This window comes from Tasmannia lanceolata, unplaced genomic scaffold (assembly GCF_043159265.1).
Source record: "Tasmannia lanceolata isolate RefF3 unplaced genomic scaffold, GAP_Taslan_0.1 ptg000026l, whole genome shotgun sequence".
NCBI lineage: Eukaryota > Viridiplantae > Streptophyta > Magnoliopsida > Canellales > Winteraceae > Tasmannia > Tasmannia lanceolata.
Genome location: NW_027518703.1, coordinates 4,012,209 through 4,030,356, shown reverse-complemented (window position 1 = coordinate 4,030,356; position 18,148 = coordinate 4,012,209). Strand labels below are relative to the sequence as shown.

The 18,148-nt window shown below is 42.0% G+C and overlaps 3 protein-coding genes and 1 pseudogene across 3 annotated transcripts; 1 reads left to right on the top strand and 3 right to left on the bottom strand.

The window, feature by feature from the left end:
* Nucleotides 1-2,136: 2,136 nt before the first annotated feature.
* Nucleotides 2,137-2,786, bottom strand: LOC143858434 (uncharacterized). Its single transcript, XM_077369086.1, has 2 exons — nucleotides 2,741-2,786; nucleotides 2,137-2,564 (listed from the first exon to the last, which is right to left on the bottom strand). The coding sequence occupies exons 1-2, from the start codon at nucleotides 2,784-2,786 to the stop codon at nucleotides 2,137-2,139; spliced, it is 474 nt and encodes a 157-aa protein (XP_077225201.1).
* Nucleotides 2,787-2,946: 160 nt separating this feature from the next.
* On the bottom strand, nucleotides 2,947-3,639 carry LOC143858433 (uncharacterized). Its single transcript, XM_077369085.1, has one exon. The coding sequence runs from the start codon at nucleotides 3,637-3,639 to the stop codon at nucleotides 2,947-2,949; it is 693 nt and encodes a 230-aa protein (XP_077225200.1).
* A 6,143-nt stretch (nucleotides 3,640-9,782) lies between these two features.
* Nucleotides 9,783-12,308, bottom strand: LOC143858380 (UDP-glycosyltransferase 74F2-like). The gene is made up of 2 exons (XM_077369017.1): nucleotides 11,539-12,308; nucleotides 9,783-10,593 (listed from the first exon to the last, which is right to left on the bottom strand). The coding sequence occupies exons 1-2, from the start codon at nucleotides 12,184-12,186 to the stop codon at nucleotides 9,865-9,867; spliced, it is 1,377 nt and encodes a 458-aa protein (XP_077225132.1). The 5' UTR covers nucleotides 12,187-12,308; the 3' UTR covers nucleotides 9,783-9,864.
* A 4,114-nt stretch (nucleotides 12,309-16,422) lies between these two features.
* Nucleotides 16,423-18,035, top strand: LOC143858432 (14-3-3 protein 7 pseudogene; annotated as a pseudogene).
* The last annotated feature ends 113 nt before the right edge of the window (nucleotides 18,036-18,148 follow it).

Sequence of the window (18,148 nt, the reverse complement as noted above, 5' to 3'; positions counted from 1 at the left end):
TGGGTAGGATGGGGGGTGCACATGGTGATGTGGATTGTTGGTATACAGAGTGTTATGGGATACAAGTTGAGATGAACGATTATTGGCATGGTTTATGAATGGGCATTGGCATAGTCAGTTGGGGTTGGCCATGAGTGTAGGGGGGTGTTGGATTTTGATGATGTTCGGTTGAGATGGAAGGAGGGAATGAGTTGAGTTGGGGTAGGACCGAGTGGGTCCAGGTTGAGAAGGGTCGTTTTGGCTGTGGGAGAGGATCTGTTTTAATTAGGGGGCGGGCGGGGGGGGGGGGGGCATGGTGATGAGATCTGATTTGGGAGAGCATAGGATGGATGTTGGATTGGGTGGGATAATCATGGAGGCTTTTGGATGAGGCTGAGGTGGTAAGGTGCTAATGGTGTATGGGGTGGAATATTTAATGGATGGGTGATGGGTAGGGATGGAAACTTGTGTAGGGATGGGAGTGAGTGATGGTTAGTTAAATAATGTGTTGTGATAGGGGTCTGATGGCCATGGGGTATGACATGCATATAGCCCATGGGGTGAGGTAGGGTAAATATACTATGGACATGATGGCCATTGGGACAGTGGGTACTGATGAGGTTGAGTGGGGGCCTTGTAGTGGGTTCTATGATAATCAAGATATGTATGGAGATGGGTGGGGTCTGGGAGAGTGACCCTCAATGATGGGCGTGGCTGAATTGGTGTAGGCCATGGTTTGGCCGAATGTTATGGGGATGTGAACTCAGAGAGTGTGGGGTGAGGCCAAATAGGCCTTGGGTTTGGGTAAGGGCTGAGTTGGGGTTAGGATCAGGTTAGGTGGGGTTAATGGTTAAGTTGGATTGGGTTAATGGTTAGGGTCAAGTGAGTCGGGTCTAAGTTAGGGGCAAACCCGAGACTAGCCAGGGTGAACCAGGGGCTAAGCAGGGTGCAACCCGAGTTGGGTTGGGGTGCAGGGTGAGGGGGGCAGCAGGGTGCAACTCGAGTTGGGTGGGATCCGGCTTTACGCTGGGCGGATTCTAGGCTTGAGTTAGATGGCCGAGCGGGCCCTTTGGCTGAGGATTGAGGTGCAAGGGACGAGGGACGAGGCTAGGGGCGAGGCTATGGTTGGTCTCGGGGAGAATCCGGTTGGATCCAGGTTGGAGCGGGCTTGGTTGAGTCGGGATTAGACCGAGCGAGTTCGGTTTGATCCATTTGGGTTGGACCAAGTGCGTCCGCTTGGGTGGTTTGGGTTAGATTGGGGCGCGGCTTGGGTTGGGTAAGGTTTCAAGTTGAACTGGGTGGAGTCAAGTTGGACCGGGTGGGTCCGGGTTGAAGGTCCGAGTTGGGTTGAGCTGAACCGGGTTGGGGTAGGGTTGCGGGTCCAAGTTAGGTTGGAGGTTGGGATTCCGATTTCGGTCCGGGGCCAATTCGGGTTGAGTTGGATCGGATGAATCTGACCATGGGGTTTATACTTCTACTTCAATTCTTTTTGGAGTAGGAAATTTATTTGGTTCGGCTCTGTTATTTTCTTCTTGTCATAAGAATATTAGTCCTTTTTAAGGCAATGGTTGGTGAATGTCCAAACCTTATGTGTAGGGAGAATACGATCCGAAGTTCTCTTGGAAAAGTTGTGCTCGATTCCTTTTTCCTTCACCTCTTTTTGGAGAAGGAATACCTCTACCATGCCTTATAAGGCGCGGTGTCTGGATACTCCTTTTGTGTTTTCTAACATGTCAGCAGCATATCCTCACGAGTGATCAACTTAGAGTTGGCATGCCTGCCTATCCTGAAAAGGACAGGGACTTACCTCTTGCCATTTACCTTACAAGCTTCTGTAGCAGCAATGTACTCTGCCTCTGTAGTCGACAATGCAACACATTTCTGCAGCTTCGATTGCCATGAGATGGCTCCCCTTGCAAAAGTAAACAGGTCGCCTGAAGTAGACTTCATGCTGTCTATATCTCCTGCCATGTCTGTGTTATCTCCATGATGTGCCTCGCCAGTTGAAAATGGCACAGCCACTCAATTAAGCTTTGAAGCTAAGAAGATTCTTTGGAGAGACATGAAACACTATTTTTATTGAAACTTCCTGTAAAAAACACAGAACACAAATGAAAAGTATTTGTTTATAAAGCGAAACAAAGAAAATCAATCATCTTACTGATAGTACTTCTTTAAGTTCCCGATGTTCCATCTTCGGGGAATTGGCATGCCATCTAGACGTTCCAGTCGGTAGGCATCCAGCCTTAAGATTCTGGCTACCCGGTACGGTCCTTCCCAGGTGGGGGCGAGTTTTACAGAATTTCGGAGATCCGAGACTTCTGCTCGTCGAAGGACAAGATCCCCTACTCGGAGAACCCTCTCTTTCATCCGGGAATTGTAATATCCAACAACCCGCTGCTGGTAAGAAGTATTCTTGATTCTGGCCTTTTCTCTCCTTTCTTCCACAAGGTCAAGACTGTTCCTTAAGAGCTCCGGGTTCACCTGTTCATCATAAGCTTCTATTAGTGGTGAGGGAATCCCAATTTCTACCGGAATGATGGCTTCAACTCCAAACGTGAGGCTAAACGAAGACTCCCCAGTAGCTGTTCGAGGAGTAGTTCGATATGCCCAAAGTACGTTCAGGACTTGTTCTGCCTAGGAGGTTCCTACATCGCTCAATCGTTTCTTGAAGCTCTGAAGAAGTGTTCTGTTAGTCACTTCCACCTGTCCGTTAGCTTGCGGGTGGTACACCGAAGAAAATCTTTGCTCGATCCCTAACCTTTCACAGAAGCTTTAAAAATATTCACTGGAGAATTGTGCTCCATTGTCAGTCACTAGGATCCAAGGGATTCCAAACCTGCACACGATGTCATGATAAACAAACTTTTCTGTAGCTTTGGAGTCAGGCTTAACCACCGCTTTTGCTTCCACCCATTTGGTAAAGTAGTCGATTGCTACATATAACATCGTGAAACCTCATTTGGATCAAGGGAATGGCTCAAGTAGATCCATTCCTTCTGGCACCTCTCTTAAGGCATATTCTGTTTGGGGAGGCCTAAGGCATTTCAAGTAAGGCCATGAATAAGATCGTTTGCATAGGTTCTTGCCATCGAAAACATATTGTGCCGCCTTAGCGACTAAGCGTCGAGCTTCTTTCCGATCATCCGGAATCATGCCATCCTTGTGAAACTCCAGAATGGGATCCATCCAGCTTGGCTCGAACTCCATTTCTAGAACTTCCTCCCGATCTATTCTTGGCTGTTTTAGAATTTCAACATAAAAAGTTCCAACGTCAGTAATATCTGAAGCAACCATTTTAGAAAGAGCATCGGCCCTAGCATTCATAGTTCTGGGGATCTGTACTACTTCTATCACTCTGAATTGCTTTAACTTTTCTCTTACTCTCTCCAAATACTTCAGCATCTTGAGCTCTTTAGCTTCATATAGCCCATTTACTTGTCCAACTATCAACTGAAAATCATTATGGACTCTCAAGCAATCAGCATTCATTTCAATTGCCAAATCAAGTCCCGACAGAAGAGCTTCATATTCGGCCTCGTTATTGGAAACTTCAAACTCTAGTTTGATTGCATATTCCACAAGGAAACTGTCGGGACTGACCAATACTAATCCGGCGCCACATCCTCCTGCGTTAGCAGCGCCGTCCACGTACAACATCCATGGATTGCTGGGTGGAGCAGCTAAAGGATTTTTAGTTTTCTCTCCTTCGCCTTCTTGCCCCCCCCCCCCCCCAAGTCTTGAGTTGGTGCCGACCATTCTACAATAAAATTTGCCAAGACCTGTGACTTAATGGATGGTCTCAGACGAACCTGGATGTCGAACTCTCCCAGTTCAACGGCCTAGGTGACGAGTCGGCCTTAAGTGTCTGGCTTATGGAGAATTTTTCGAAGAGGCTGATCCGTAAGGAGAATTATGGTTTGCGCTTGAAAATAGGGCTTGAGTTTCTAAGCGACAATTATGAGGGCGTAAACAAATTTCTCTATGTTTTGGTATCTTGTTTCGGCATCTTGCAATACTCTACTTACGTAATATATCGGTCGCTCGTGTTTGTCTCTCCTGCTAACCAATACTGCAGTGACTATTGCCGGAGTGACCGCTAGGTACAAATACAGTTCTTCTCCAGGTACTGGTTTTATCAACAATGGTGGGGACTGGAGATACAGCTTTAACTGGTCAAATGAGGCTTGGCATTCATCTGTCCATGGGAAATTTTGTACATTCCTGAGGGCTTTAAAGTACGGGAGGCATTTCTCGGCTGATTTAGACATGAAACGGCTTAAAGCAGCTATCCTTCCAGTTAGGCGTTGTATCTCAATGATATTTTTTGGAGGGGCCATGTCTAATATAGCTTTGACCTTCTCGGGATTAGCCTCAATTCCTCTATGGCTCACCATAAATCCCATGAACTTCCTAGATGTGACTCCAAATGCGCACTTTGATGGATTCAACTTCATTTGATATTTTCGAAGGACCGAAAAAGTTTCTTCAAGGTTAGAAATATGGCTCTCTGCCATTGTGCTTTTCACCAGCATGTCATCTACATATACTTCAATATTGCGTCCGATTTGATTTTCAAACACCTATTCACCAATCTCTGATAGGTTGCTCCAGTATTCTTCAGGCCAAATGGCATGACTCTGTAACAAAACAATCCTTACTCTGTAATGAAAGAAGTTTTTGGAATGTCTGGGGCATACATCTGTATCTGATTGTAGCCAGAGAATGCATCCATGAAGCTTAAAAACTGGTGACCGGAGGTGGTGTCTATTAGCATATCTATTTTCGGAAGTGAAAAGTGATCTTTCAGACAAGCTCGGTTTAGATCCGTGTAATCAATACATATTCTCCATTTTCTGTTTGCCTTGTTTACCATGATTACGTTGGCAAGCCACTCCGGGTAATGGATTTCTTTGATGAAATTAGCCTTCAGAAGTCTATCCACTTCTTCCTTTATATGGACCTATTTTCTGGAGCGAAATTCCTTTTCTTTTGTTTAACAGGTTTGAGCGAGGTATCCACGTTTAACTTGTGGACAATTACCTCGGGAGAAATTCCAGGCATGTCCGATGCTGAACATGCGAAACATCTGTATTTGCTCTAAGGAAATTAATTAAATCTGTTCTAATCTTATTTGGGAATAAAGAACCAATCTGAACAATTTTTTCTTCGTCTTCCGCAAATAATTGTATTTTACTCAACTCTTCGACATGTTCTCCTTTTAATGCTCTTGGTTTGTCCTTGGAGTCTGTCGAGTCAATATGAAAGGCTTCCTTAGGTTGTTACAACCTTTTAAACTGTTGTAATAACATGATCGGGCCTCATTCTGATCTCCGCATATAACTCCGATTCCGTGGAGTGGGAAATTTCATTTTCAGGTGAGGCGTAGAAACTACTGCTTGAAGCTCGTTTAGTGCAGGTCACCCAATTATTGCATTGTAAGTGGAAGGTACTTGTCCTACGGAGAAAGTTTGCATAAGTGTCCTTTGACATTTATCGGTCCCGTAGGTTACCGAAAGATCAAGTTGTCCATCGATTTTCACAGAGTCGCCTGAAAATCCGTAAACATCCCACTCAACCAGGGTTAAGAGATCTACGCCAATTCCCATTTGATCAAACGCCTTGCAATGCAGAATGTTCACGGAGCTTCTTGTGTCTACCAATATCTTGCTGACATTGAAGTTGGCGACGACCAGGCGGATCACTACTGCATCATGTGGTACCGTCACTCCCTTGTAATTTGCTTCAGTGAAGGTGATCATTTGATCAATACCATCTCCATCTGGCTTTAACCTTTTAGCAGGAGCTTCGAGAGAGTTTAATCTTGTTAAGTAAGTCTTCCTTCCTGTAGTTGTGGGGCCACGGGCTGCCAGTCCGCCTGAAATAATGTCAATATTCCTAGCAATCTGCCTGTGGCTGCCAAAATCCGCTACTTCACTAACCCTATCAGAATCTCTATGACTAGAGGAAGATCCATGACTACTAGACGATCGGTGTCGGGAAGTAGATAGGCAGTGATTTGGCGAGTGATGTCGGGAGGGAGACCGTCGAACTTATAACCTCAGTCGGGGATGATCGTTATTTGGCGGATACCTCACACAACAATGTAGCTGTCCTCCCATCACTGGTCTCTCTATTTCCTCTTTCAGATGAAAACAATCATCTATAGTATGTCTCTGATCTTCATGATAGTGGCAGTACTTCCGACTCTTCTTATTTTTACTTGTCGGTTTCATTTTCTTATGCCCCCGAATTAAACCTTGGTCTCTAATCTCATACAGAATGTTAGAGATCGTGGTATTAAGAAGAGTATAAAACTTTTCAAAAGAAGGGACCAAACCTCGATTACGATCCTTATCGTCACGTCTGGACGACCGATTCGGTCTATTAGCTTGACGATTTTCTTCTTTCGGTTTATTCTGTGGTTTCTGTGTATCAACATTTTTGTCTAACTCAGCGATTCTTCCGCATCAACGAGGTTGGTGATTTGTACCACCTGTGCATTGAATCGGCTCATAAAACTCCGCAGAGTTTCTTCCTTCGATTGACTCAACGCTATCAAAGCATCAGTTGGTCTGTGACAAGGTCTATTGTTTGCGAAATAAGAAGCAAATTGCTTTCCTAATTTGTGGAAAGATCCATTAGCCTTTAAGCTCGAGTACCAGCTGCTAGCGTTACCTTCCAAATGAAATTTCGTCCGAAATTTAAGGATTTCACCCTAAAATCTCAATTTTTATTCACTATTTAATATTATCCCGAAATTTCAGCCAAAATTACCGAAATTTCGTACGAGATAAAATATGAGAAAATTTGAATTCGTCGGATTTCGGCCAAAATTTCGGTTTCGTTGATGTCCGAAATCGATACTGAAACCGAAATTTAAAACCATGATTGGTGGTGCTGGAGAATGGAAGTCCATCAGACAGGTGATATAGAAGTAGAAAGGAAAGGAATATAGATTCCTGAGATTTTATATGATGTGTGTGGGTGAAGTCCAAAAGAAAGTACAATGGGGCCTACTTTTTTGGATGATTCAAACCATTCATTTGATGGACCACAACATAAATAGGTTGTACCTCATAAATCATTTCCATAGGATGATCCAAACCCTTTGATCTGCCATGGGGTTGATAGAAACCTCTATAGATCGTAGGGTTAGGATCACCCTGTGGAGATGATTTATGGGATACAATATTTATGCCGTGGCCCATCAAATGAACGGTTTGGACCTAAAAAGTGGGCTCCCTGTACTTTCTGAAAAATAATGACCTTCACGTGCTCACATCGTATAAAATGTCGAAGATTCCCATTTCTTTGTCCTCCTAATTTGAGGCAGAGAGAGAATTAAAACAATAAAAAAGGCTTGCATTTGGAAAAGTTACAGCCGACAAGGATTGTCATGTTGTCATGTCAACAGAAAATGACAAACATAGAATGCTAAAAAACGGAAAGTATTTACTTTTGCTTTAATTTTTCTATTTTTTTGGTGTAACCACAGGGACCCTAAAAGTGGGGTGGTGGATTGGCATGTGGCCTTTGGAACAGGATGTAAACGCAGTGGTCCAGTGACCCTTGAAACTATTGTGTGGGTGTGAGAGAGAGAGAGATACTTAATTTCAGCCCCTATTTTGGACCGAGTGCACTTATCCTTGTTCTCTGACAAGGCAGATAGTGGGAGAAAAAAACTGCCAAGTAAGAAGAGCCAGACAGATAAGACATGAAGGAGCTGGCCTAGTGAGACAGTAGTTAATGACAAATAAAGCCGAATCATGCATGAGGCCACTCTAAGATGATAATTCAAAAGAGTTTTAAGGTGTAGGACCAAACGATAACTAAAAGGGTTTAAGCTACACTTGGCTGCACATTTGTCAATGGGTATGCTCCCCAGTGACGAGTCACTTCGAATCACCCTGGGCTTGCCCGATGCGTGTGGTTTACGGGTAATTGTGCATCCGTAGGGAATAGTCTCACTCTAAAAATTGGGGTGGAGATACCCTATGTCATAAAAAAACAAAAACAAAAAAAAGGGTGTATCAAAGCTGATAGTATACCATAGTTGGTTGTCTACTGATGTTGAAGCAACGCCGACTAAACAATGTTATGGTGGAGGGTGATTCTTTAAATGTGATTAAGTGGTTGGAGGGTTCATCATCTTCTCTTTGGAGGCTTGCTAGATGGATGGATGAAATATTCGACCAAGTGGTGGTTCTTGCCATATCAATTCTCCATGTTAGTAGGCTGGCTAACTTTGAGGCCGACGGGCTAGCTAGGGAAGGGTGCTCTAGGTTGGAGTTGGAGGTGTTTGATTTCCTCCCACCTTGAGTTGTATCCTCGTGATGGGTTGATCTTGTTTTGTTGTCCTTTGATAATCCCGATCGGTGGGGTTTCCACTTGTTTTTTAGTTTCATTATTATAATTCTTTGCCATTCAAAATAAAATAAAAACCCTAGTGGTTGCCATCCTTGGGCCAGGCTCAACCACAACCCGTCGGATTCAACCCCAGTTGCACTCGGGCTGGGTTGGCATTTCCTTGGGGTTAGGAAAAGATAAGTCTATTTAAATAATTTTGGATTGGGAGGCATTGGACAACCCTATCCGACCTGAACCAGACCCATATCCCCCCAATTTTATCGTGATTTTAAAAATATTAGGATAGCTAGTGGGAATTTTTTATTTTTTATTTTTTACATGTTTTCGCCCAGGAACAACCCGAACCCAAACCGGCCCCATTTGGGAAATTGGGTTTGGACAGGATGGGTTAGGGTAGAGAGATTTAGATGAGGGTGCGTTCTGATTGGCACTCCTTGACCCGAGGCTTGGATTGGGTCGGGACAGGGTTGATATAATGCTACCTTGTGTTGGGTTAGGGTTGGCCACAATCCCAATCCAGCCCCAGTTGCACCACTAATGATCCTGGAAATTGGGACAAATATGTGCCTTATGACGCAGTTTTCATGAGGCAAAAATAAAAACAATAAGAATCGAGTGATGAAATTTATGATTTGATTAAACAAATGATTATAATCAATGTGCTCTTGAGGAAAAAGCTTGAGTCCCATACAGCATAAGGATCTCCATGAGGCCACCCGCATTATCATAGTCCCACACTTTCATGGACACGCATTTGTTGCACCAGTGCCGTCAAAAAATAAATATTTAGTTTCTTTTAGTTGACCATCAAAATCGCCTTATTTTATCAAGGTTCAAAATCATTCAATTACGCTTGTTCTAAATCATCCAATTTTGGTGGGACCAGCTGTAATGGGTTGTATTCTTAAATAACTAAGTTTTCTTATTTTTAGGAAAACTTTTTTGTCATTTGTAAAATATTTGCATATTCTTAAATCACACATAATATAATATGTAACAATATAGATTCCTTCACTATAATTCTTTTTTATATAAGGTATTGATAGGTGTAGAGGAATTTACATCTCTAAGATTTTCATTAGCTATAATGAAATTTACATTGTAAAGTATTCAATAGCAAAAGGGAAGTTTACATTGAGGTTTTAACATAAATAACCTCTGGGTTACCTAAGTTTTCAAATCATGTATCATATAGATAAGATTATTTTACTTTAATCTTATATTTGCGAATAGGACATTAAGGCCTCTTTAATTTGGAATCCAACTCACTATATCATTTCTAAACCTAATACAAATTTGTTTGCATATAATCATATTTAACTTCAAAACCATTTTCCTAAAACACTATATGCAAATAACTTTTAGAAGTATCATATGCAAGCAACTTTTAGCCCAAGAGGCCTTTAAGCTTAGTATGTGGCAAAGCTTAGGTCTGGATGAACAAGCTTATTCAATAAAGAAATAGAAAAGGTATATAGATGAAAACTTTCAATAATTGGACCCGGCAACAAGAAGTTATCTGTCTTCTTTGTTTAGGATAGCTACAAATTCAGCAATGTTCCTATCTGAACTCCCACCTTCATCCACAGCATCTATAGCTAACTCCCTCCATTTACTAGCATTTCTCTTAAACTCTTCCCCATTTTCTCCTTCCATTACTGCCTTTATACTCAACTCCATTTCTTCCCTTCTCACAATCCCCTTCTCATCTACCTTTGCTCTCACTCCCACCCTCCACACGTCCTCCACATACTTGGCATTGGTGGGTTGGTCTGTCCATTGTGGCATTGCCACCATTGGCACTCCCAAGCTCAATGCCTCCAATGTAGAGTTCCACCCACAATGTGTCGTAAAGCATCCCACTGCTTTGTGAGCCAACACTTCCAATTGGGGGCACCAAGTCACAACCAAACCCTTCTCTCTTGTCTCCTCTACAAACTTGTCTGGGAGCTTATTTTCCTCTGCCTCCCTCACCACCCACAAGAAGTACTTGTTACTCCCCCTCAGCCCCCAAGCTAGTTCCTCCATTTGCTCCGTTCCCAATGTTGCGAAGCTCCCAAACGACACATAGACAACCGAAGCAACTGGCCTCTTGTCTAGCCACTTCATACATGTGCCTGTATTTGGGTTCCATAAATTGAGACCATATGCGTTGTCCCCTTCGACCTTCTTGTCTAGGTACATGGATGGCACTGTTGGTCCGATAGTCTTCACAGGCCACCGCGCCTCCATCCAATGCACCACCTTGTAAGAATTTCCGACATGATAAATGTGTTAGTAAAGCTAATTAAAGAACAAGATTTAGCTAGAACTTAAAAAAAATATCGCGATATAGGGTGTGCCCAAAAAATCAGCTCCATAGGATTATCGTAACCCTTCGAACTGTGGAGGTAAAAAATGGACAGATTTGTGAAGGTTTATATCTGTCCATTTTAACCTCCACAAATCGAAGGGTTGGGACGATCCTATGGAGCTGATTTTTCCTTGAGAGATACATATTGAGACATCGAAGGATATCTGTTACAAATGCATTGGATCCTGCCGGATCATATTATTACTTGCCTGAGAAAAAACTAGAAATGATTCTTTTGACTTCTTACTATTAGGAAAAGGATTTGAAAGGGTTTCTTGTTACAAACATGAGAATCTTTCTTGAAAATTGAATGTATTTTTGTTTTTGGTTTTTGATTATGGAATTGAATTCCTTGTACCATGTCCTCTTAAGATCAATAATAAATAACTAAATAGAAATTATGGATCCACCCTTACAACTAAACAAAGTACTCATAAAAATACTAAAGGGGTCGGCCATGGCACATCTTTTCTACGTGTAAACCCAAGCCCATAATTTCTAAAAGGGCTTGTTTTGGTCTTTGCCACAATTGTTCATACTTCCACCCACCTTCAATGAGTTGTAGAATCGACTGTATAATTTCTGAATAAAATAGATGAGCAGAAACTACCAAAAGATGTATATATACCAAATTATTTGCTGGTATTATCACCTATTTGTTTTGGTCTTTCCCACCCATCTCTTTTAGGCAGAATATGTTCAATTATCTATGCTTCCTCTTTCTCTCACCTTCAATGATCTATACAAACAACCGAATAATTTCTAAATAAAAGTTACTACCAAAAGATACACACACACACACACCAAATTATCTCTTCAAGTGATTCATTGCTCACCTCTCCTTCCAACTTGTCAAACGTGTTAACAAACACCCAATCTGCTTTCTCTAAGTTTGAGAACTGGTTCAACACAAGCTCCCTAAACGCCGGATAAGTCCCCGGCGCCGAAACAAAAGAAGGCACCTCAGAAACTTCAAACTCCATCACTCCAGGCACATAAATTGTTCCATTTTCCGGCGGGATTACACTAAGTTTGCCACAATACACATGGTATAATATAACATTAACAGCACACAATTGAGTGAAGAAAGCTCCTCCAGGCAAGTTTAGCCTTTTGGCCACCTCTAGAGCCCAAGGAAGAAAGGCATCATAAATTACACAACTAAAGGGAAAATTAGAACTGTTTTTCTTCTCTATTAGCTCAGTTAAGGTTCTTGTTCCAAACTCTATGAGTCTTTCATGGTAGGCCTCATTGCTCTCTGATGATTCGAACCCGCCGTCGTCGTAACCGTCGGATATAGTCTCGACGGTGACTATGCCGGTTTCGGCTTTCATGGATTTTGTGAGGTAGATGGTGTTGGCAAGTGTGACTTTGATGCCTTTGGAGGCTAAACGCTTAGCAAACTGGAGAAGTGGGTTTATGTGACCCTGGGCTGGATAGGGGACTAGGAGAACATGGAGGGCTCTGTCTCTTTTCTCCTCCATCACTTTAACCCTAATTCTTTTTTTTTTGTAGATTCAATACAGATCTTAGCAATGGGTCTTGAAGGTTTGAGGAAGAAGTCACTTTTTATAGGACTAGAGATCTTACCACATGGGTCTTGAAGGTTTGAGGAAGAAGCCACTTTTTATAGGACTAGAGATCTTACCACATGGGTCTTGAAGGTTAGAGCTTTAGTATTCTTATTTTAATGGTAATTAAATTGTTGGTGTAGTTTTCTTATTACCCACAACACATTTTGTCACTTTTGTATCATTGTATGTAGATGACATCATTACGTGCGTTATGAAGGCCGGTACAATGGCTGATGGACAATGGCTGATGGACAATAGGATGATTTTTCAAAGGAAAGATGAGAAATGAACCACGTTTGAATGCTTGTCATCATGAGCGGGACGTGGTTTCATCATTTAAGACTAAATGCCAAAAAAAAAAAAAAAAAAAGGGATAAATACATTTACCTCCCCTCTAGTTTCTGACACATCCACTTCTACCCCTATGATTTAAAAATTGACAAAGACATCCCCTCTAGTTTCGTTTTATTATAAGTATCTCCCTTCCGTCAACTGGCCGTTACGTTAACCCGACGAAACCGTAGAAAGTAACCATGGTTAATATTTTATGGATCAAAATACCCCTGTATCTGTGTTCTCTGAAACACCACCTCCTCCAAATCCTCCACCACCACCAACACCACCCCCGGCACCACCTCCTACACCACCACCCGTGCCGAATCCGCCACCCTGTCCGGACCCACCACCAACTCCACCACTGCCCCTCCACCGCCACCCCCAATGCCTCCTCCTGCACCACCTCCTACACCACCACCCGCACCAAATCCTCCACCATGCCCGGATCCACCACCAACACCACCTCCTCCACCCCCTCCAAATCCTCCACCACCACCCACACCACCCCCGGCGCCACCTCCTACACCACCACCCGCACCGAATCCACCACCGTGTCCTGACCCACCACCAACTCCACCACCACCACCACCTCCCAAACCACTGCCAGCACCACCACCGACTCCACCACCCGCACCAAATCCAGTTCCGTCGATAAAAAACCCAAAGATAAAAAACCCAACTGTTGTTTTCTTCATTTCCAGTCAACTTAAAACATAGGGCAAATGGGTCATTTCATGTGCGCTGTTTGCACCGTCCAGTGAAAAAAACCCAACGAAACTAGAGGGGATGTCTTTGTCAATTTTTAAACCATAGGGGTAGAAGTGGATGTGTCAGAAACTAGAGGGGAGGTAAATGTATTTATCCCAAAAAAAAATGTACTGTAGCCAAAACGATTGAATTATAAAGAGAGCTTTTATATGAATATTAAGGATTAAAGAATGGTTTCCTTGGTTGGAGTTTTTCCACTATATTATAGTAATAATAGGGAAATGATATCAGCGCTCCAATATTTTGATAATTCCACTCAAGTTTCTTGTCTTTTAGTAACCTTTTGACTGCCCTTTAATAACTAAAAGATAAAAGAGTTGAGTGGAATCATTTCCCGAATAATATCGTGACCAATATACAAGAAAACAACTATGTAAAAAGAGTGATTAAGTAATATTTTCCTGCACAACTATTAGCTTGTCTGCTACGATAGAGCTTAAAGGTTTAATGAGTGTATCAACTTATTGATCAACGCTAGGAACGAAGTAAACAAGTAGTTCATGACAAGCAATCTTATTCGTGACATGTCACGCCCCAACCCAAAATCTACGGCTGGGCCCAAGCGACAACTGCTGCACACTCACGGGTGACCTCACTAGCATGCAAGGCATTCATCCTTAATCCAATTATATTCGCATAAAATCACGTGTACAGAACATTCTAATAAATACAGAATTCAATAACATAATTAGATCAACCAAAATCAAACCAATCGTTCACGATCAATAAATCCAAGTTCACAAGTAATCACCTCAATAAACTAATCAAGTCCTAATATAACTGAAGCAATGGAGTAACGAATGCAATGTCTGAGAAGAGATCCGCATCCACTGATTGCCGTGCTCGAAAAACTCCGATCAACCAATCTACGGTCCCTAAGCATCTGAAAAATGTAAAGGAACCACGTGTGAGCTAAGCGCTCTACAGGTACTCCCATTATCCATGCCGTCTAATGCAACATAACATATAGTTTTAACCAAAGCAATTTGTGCAACAAATAGAAATCAAGTCCACCATGGGAGTAAGCATGCCTTTGAGTTCACTTTAATCACCCCGAAACATGCAATAGAATAGCGGGAATCAATTCTAAATCCGATAAAAATAGTTTACAAATAATGTCAAATTCATAGAGAATATTTTGGTCTCAATATATGGTTTTAAAATGGTATCATCAGTAACAATCCATCACAACTCAGTCTTCACTTGGCCAATTACTCTCCTAATTGGCAGGCCTGTACCCCCAAGCGAATCATACGTTCACAGGACTCGAAGTCCAAAAATAAATGTGCAAAGTATATACACAATTGCCAGAACTCACCTCTCTGGCAGCCAACACAATTGCCAGAACTCACCTCTCTGGCGGCCAGAACTAACCTCTCTGGCAATCAAATCCATACCCCCCTAGAGCTCATCTTACTAGGGGAATTGAACTCACCTCTCGGGCATATCATCCAAAGTTCCATGCTAGAACTCACCATTCTAATGGACAGTTGGGTACAAAAGTTCGACGCTAGATCTCACCTTTCTACCGGACATCCTTTTTATGCCAAGACTAGGAGTTCAAGATTCTTGAAACACGAGTGGAAAGACATAGTGATTATCAATCACAGATAAGCTTAATGCTATTCCAGGGACATGCCACAACCAGTCGGAAACTCAATTCAAAATCCCAACCTTGGGAAAACATCATCATATAGGTCCATAGATATGGTTCTAATATAATAAGTGACTGGCTTTTAAGTTATCAATTTGAGTAATCAAAATGATTCATGCCAGAAAACAATTGACATATACTAACCGTGCTCAATTTCCCAATTACATAGAGTATATATAGGTTACTCAAATAATTGTGCATGTGTCTATTATAATAGATAAATACGTATGCGTGCACAGGTACTCAAAACCCAAATGAATCTACATGAAAGCATGAGATGTCTTTCTTTCCCAACTTTTCTTCGTAATATCTCTTTAAGATTCATGTCTCATTTTCATTCACATGCCTTTGACAAAAGGTAATGCAAATATGTAGTTTCTATCAGTACTAAGGTAAAGCGTGGTTGTAGGGGTGTCAAACTGTCAATGGACCCAACATTCCGATGCGATCCAAATAATTAGAACATTAACAGTTAGAATTTGAGTATAGTAGTTGGATTTTAATGTGTCCATTGGATCCATATCCCAAGGTTGGAGATTACCTCACATCAAAATAATGGGGATTCCTAGATCAGAATTTATAAATTAAAAATTCTACTCAAAATAACAACAACGGGTCATGTATTTCCCATTTTGATGACTATCATCTTCTCACTTTAGGGAAACTCCGACACTTCGATGGATAGTCTAGTTTGAAATAAATGGTGACCCGGACTCGGAAATTAAGATCTGAAGAACAACCCAAAAAGGATTTGACCCAGATCAAGACCAAGTCATGGGTGGATCCTATCCGAAATGGATCCGTGGACGCCGTACATGGTTGTCTTGGAAACTCAACATGGAAGGGCTGCATTTATATAAAATTACTCATCAGGAAAAACTAATATACCGACATTGGGAAAACGGGTGCCTACCTCTTATGTGCGTAAAATGCCCAAAATTTTCTTTGCAAAGTTGAGGCCAAGACCCAAGAGTAGGTCCTTCTAAACAGTTGAGAGACGTGAAGTAGAGTGTAAATTCTACAAAGAGTCTATGGCGTATTTGATACCACTTGATTCTTAGTAAAGACTCAGAACCAAGTCGTACCTGAGTAAGTGTCCCCACACATATCCAATGATATGATGGGAAACTAAAATGAATAGTCGACATCTAGGAAAAAAGCCCTAGAACCCATAAATGAACTATGTGCAATGGATAACCCTGGTTACGAGCGGAGAAGGTGTTAGGCACCCCACTTGTCCGAGAAAACTCGGTCTTTTATGCTATTTTTATTATTTTTGAAGAATTTTGGACGAAAATCATGTAATATAGGAACAAATAACTACAACTAAGCAGATAAGCAAGAGATATAAGCAGATAAAGATAAAGAACTAATAAGCCGATGAAGAAATGTGGCCAGAGAAGATGGAATGTGGCCGGAGAATGATCAGAGATGAAGGAATTTGCAGTAAAACCCTAATTTTCCTCTCTCTCTCTCTCTCTCTCTCTCTCTCTTCGGTTTTTTCGGTTCGGTTATAACCAAATAAGCACCCCTATCTGTGTTTCAAATCTCGGACTTCGATGAGAAATTGGCCACCAACGCTGAAAGGGATTCGATTCAGGCAAGTCAATGATTGATGTGGTCAACTTTTTATTAACTTGGGTGAGTCAAAGGAGTTCTGATTGGCAAAAGTTGAAATCGGATAAGAACTCGGCCTAATCAACTCAAGCGAGTCGACGATTGAATCAGGAAGTTTTTAACAGTAAGTCAAATAATGCAATGTTCCCATGAGTGGACAGCTATCTTCCAAAGGTCCCCGCGTGGGAAGCTGGGATGTCATAAAGCGAATATCCTAAATAGAGTGCAAGGATCATAGCACAATCTTAAACTAGAATATACACCATTTTACTTCATTCAGGAACATCTAAAAGGAGAGAGAAATAGTATGGCAGCATCTGTTTCAAAAAAAAGATCTTTTTATGCATAAGCCCAGTCGATCCAATCACAATGTCAAAGAAAGATTAAATAAAGAACACACAACAAAGCCTACATTTAGAATGCATTCGAGGAAGAATGTTACTTGATAAGTTAGTTGTTTGTTATTTGATAGGTTTATAGAATTAGTGGGGCTCCTAGTTTTTAGGAGTGATAGGATTGGTCGTCACCTCCTAAAAGGCTTATTAAATTGTAATGTTTCTAATTTCACCATCAAGAAAGAAATTAACCCAAATTGTGTGTCTGCAAAGAGAGGAGGAATGACCCTTCCCTTGCAGTTGGTCAAGAGGCTCATCGATCAACCTCATTGCGACCGATTTGGGTTGTTAACACAGAATCTCAGAATCTGATATTCGAATAACAAGTTTTATAAACAGCCTCGGCCTTGGCTTGCATTTCACGGAGAGCGGCCGCTTCATCTTCCATCTCCTTCAAGCGCTTCTTCATCTCGTCCAATTCCTGCAGCTGCAGGCAAGAAGAAGAGCGGAGAACTTCGTGGCAGATCCTCTCGTTGATGAAACACAAGGGGGAAGATAAGGGGAATGATCAAGAGGTGGCATTGATTAGCAAATAATTGGAGACCGAGCTCACTGCTATTTGTTATGATGTTGTGCTCCTCATTGACGAGCATCTAGCCCCTTCATCGTACGGTGGAGAATCAACGGTGTGTTATTTTAGGATGAAGGGGATTATTATCGTTATCTTGCCAGATTACTACGGTCTACGGGCAGTGAAAGGAAGGAATATGGCTTCCACGAAGTCCCTAGAAGCTTACAAGACCACTTATGATGTGGCGATGAATGATCTACAGCCGGAAAATCCAATTCGATTGGGCTTAGGATTGAATTTCTCTGTCTTTTACTATGAAATTAGGAACATGCATGAAAAGGCTTCAGACTTTGCTAAGCAAGCTTTAGATGAAGCTATTCCCAAGCTTCATATTGATAAAATAAGTGAAGTATGTTACAAGCTATTCCCAAGCTTCATATCCAATTCGTCAGCCCTAGCCATGTCGACGTCTCCGTGAGCTCTAGGGATCTCTTTTCTGTTGGCGATATTTTAGATACACAGCGTTGGGTGCAACTTCGTCGGACTCGACCCGAACCCGACAGGTTCAACCCAATTTTTGGCTCGGGTTGG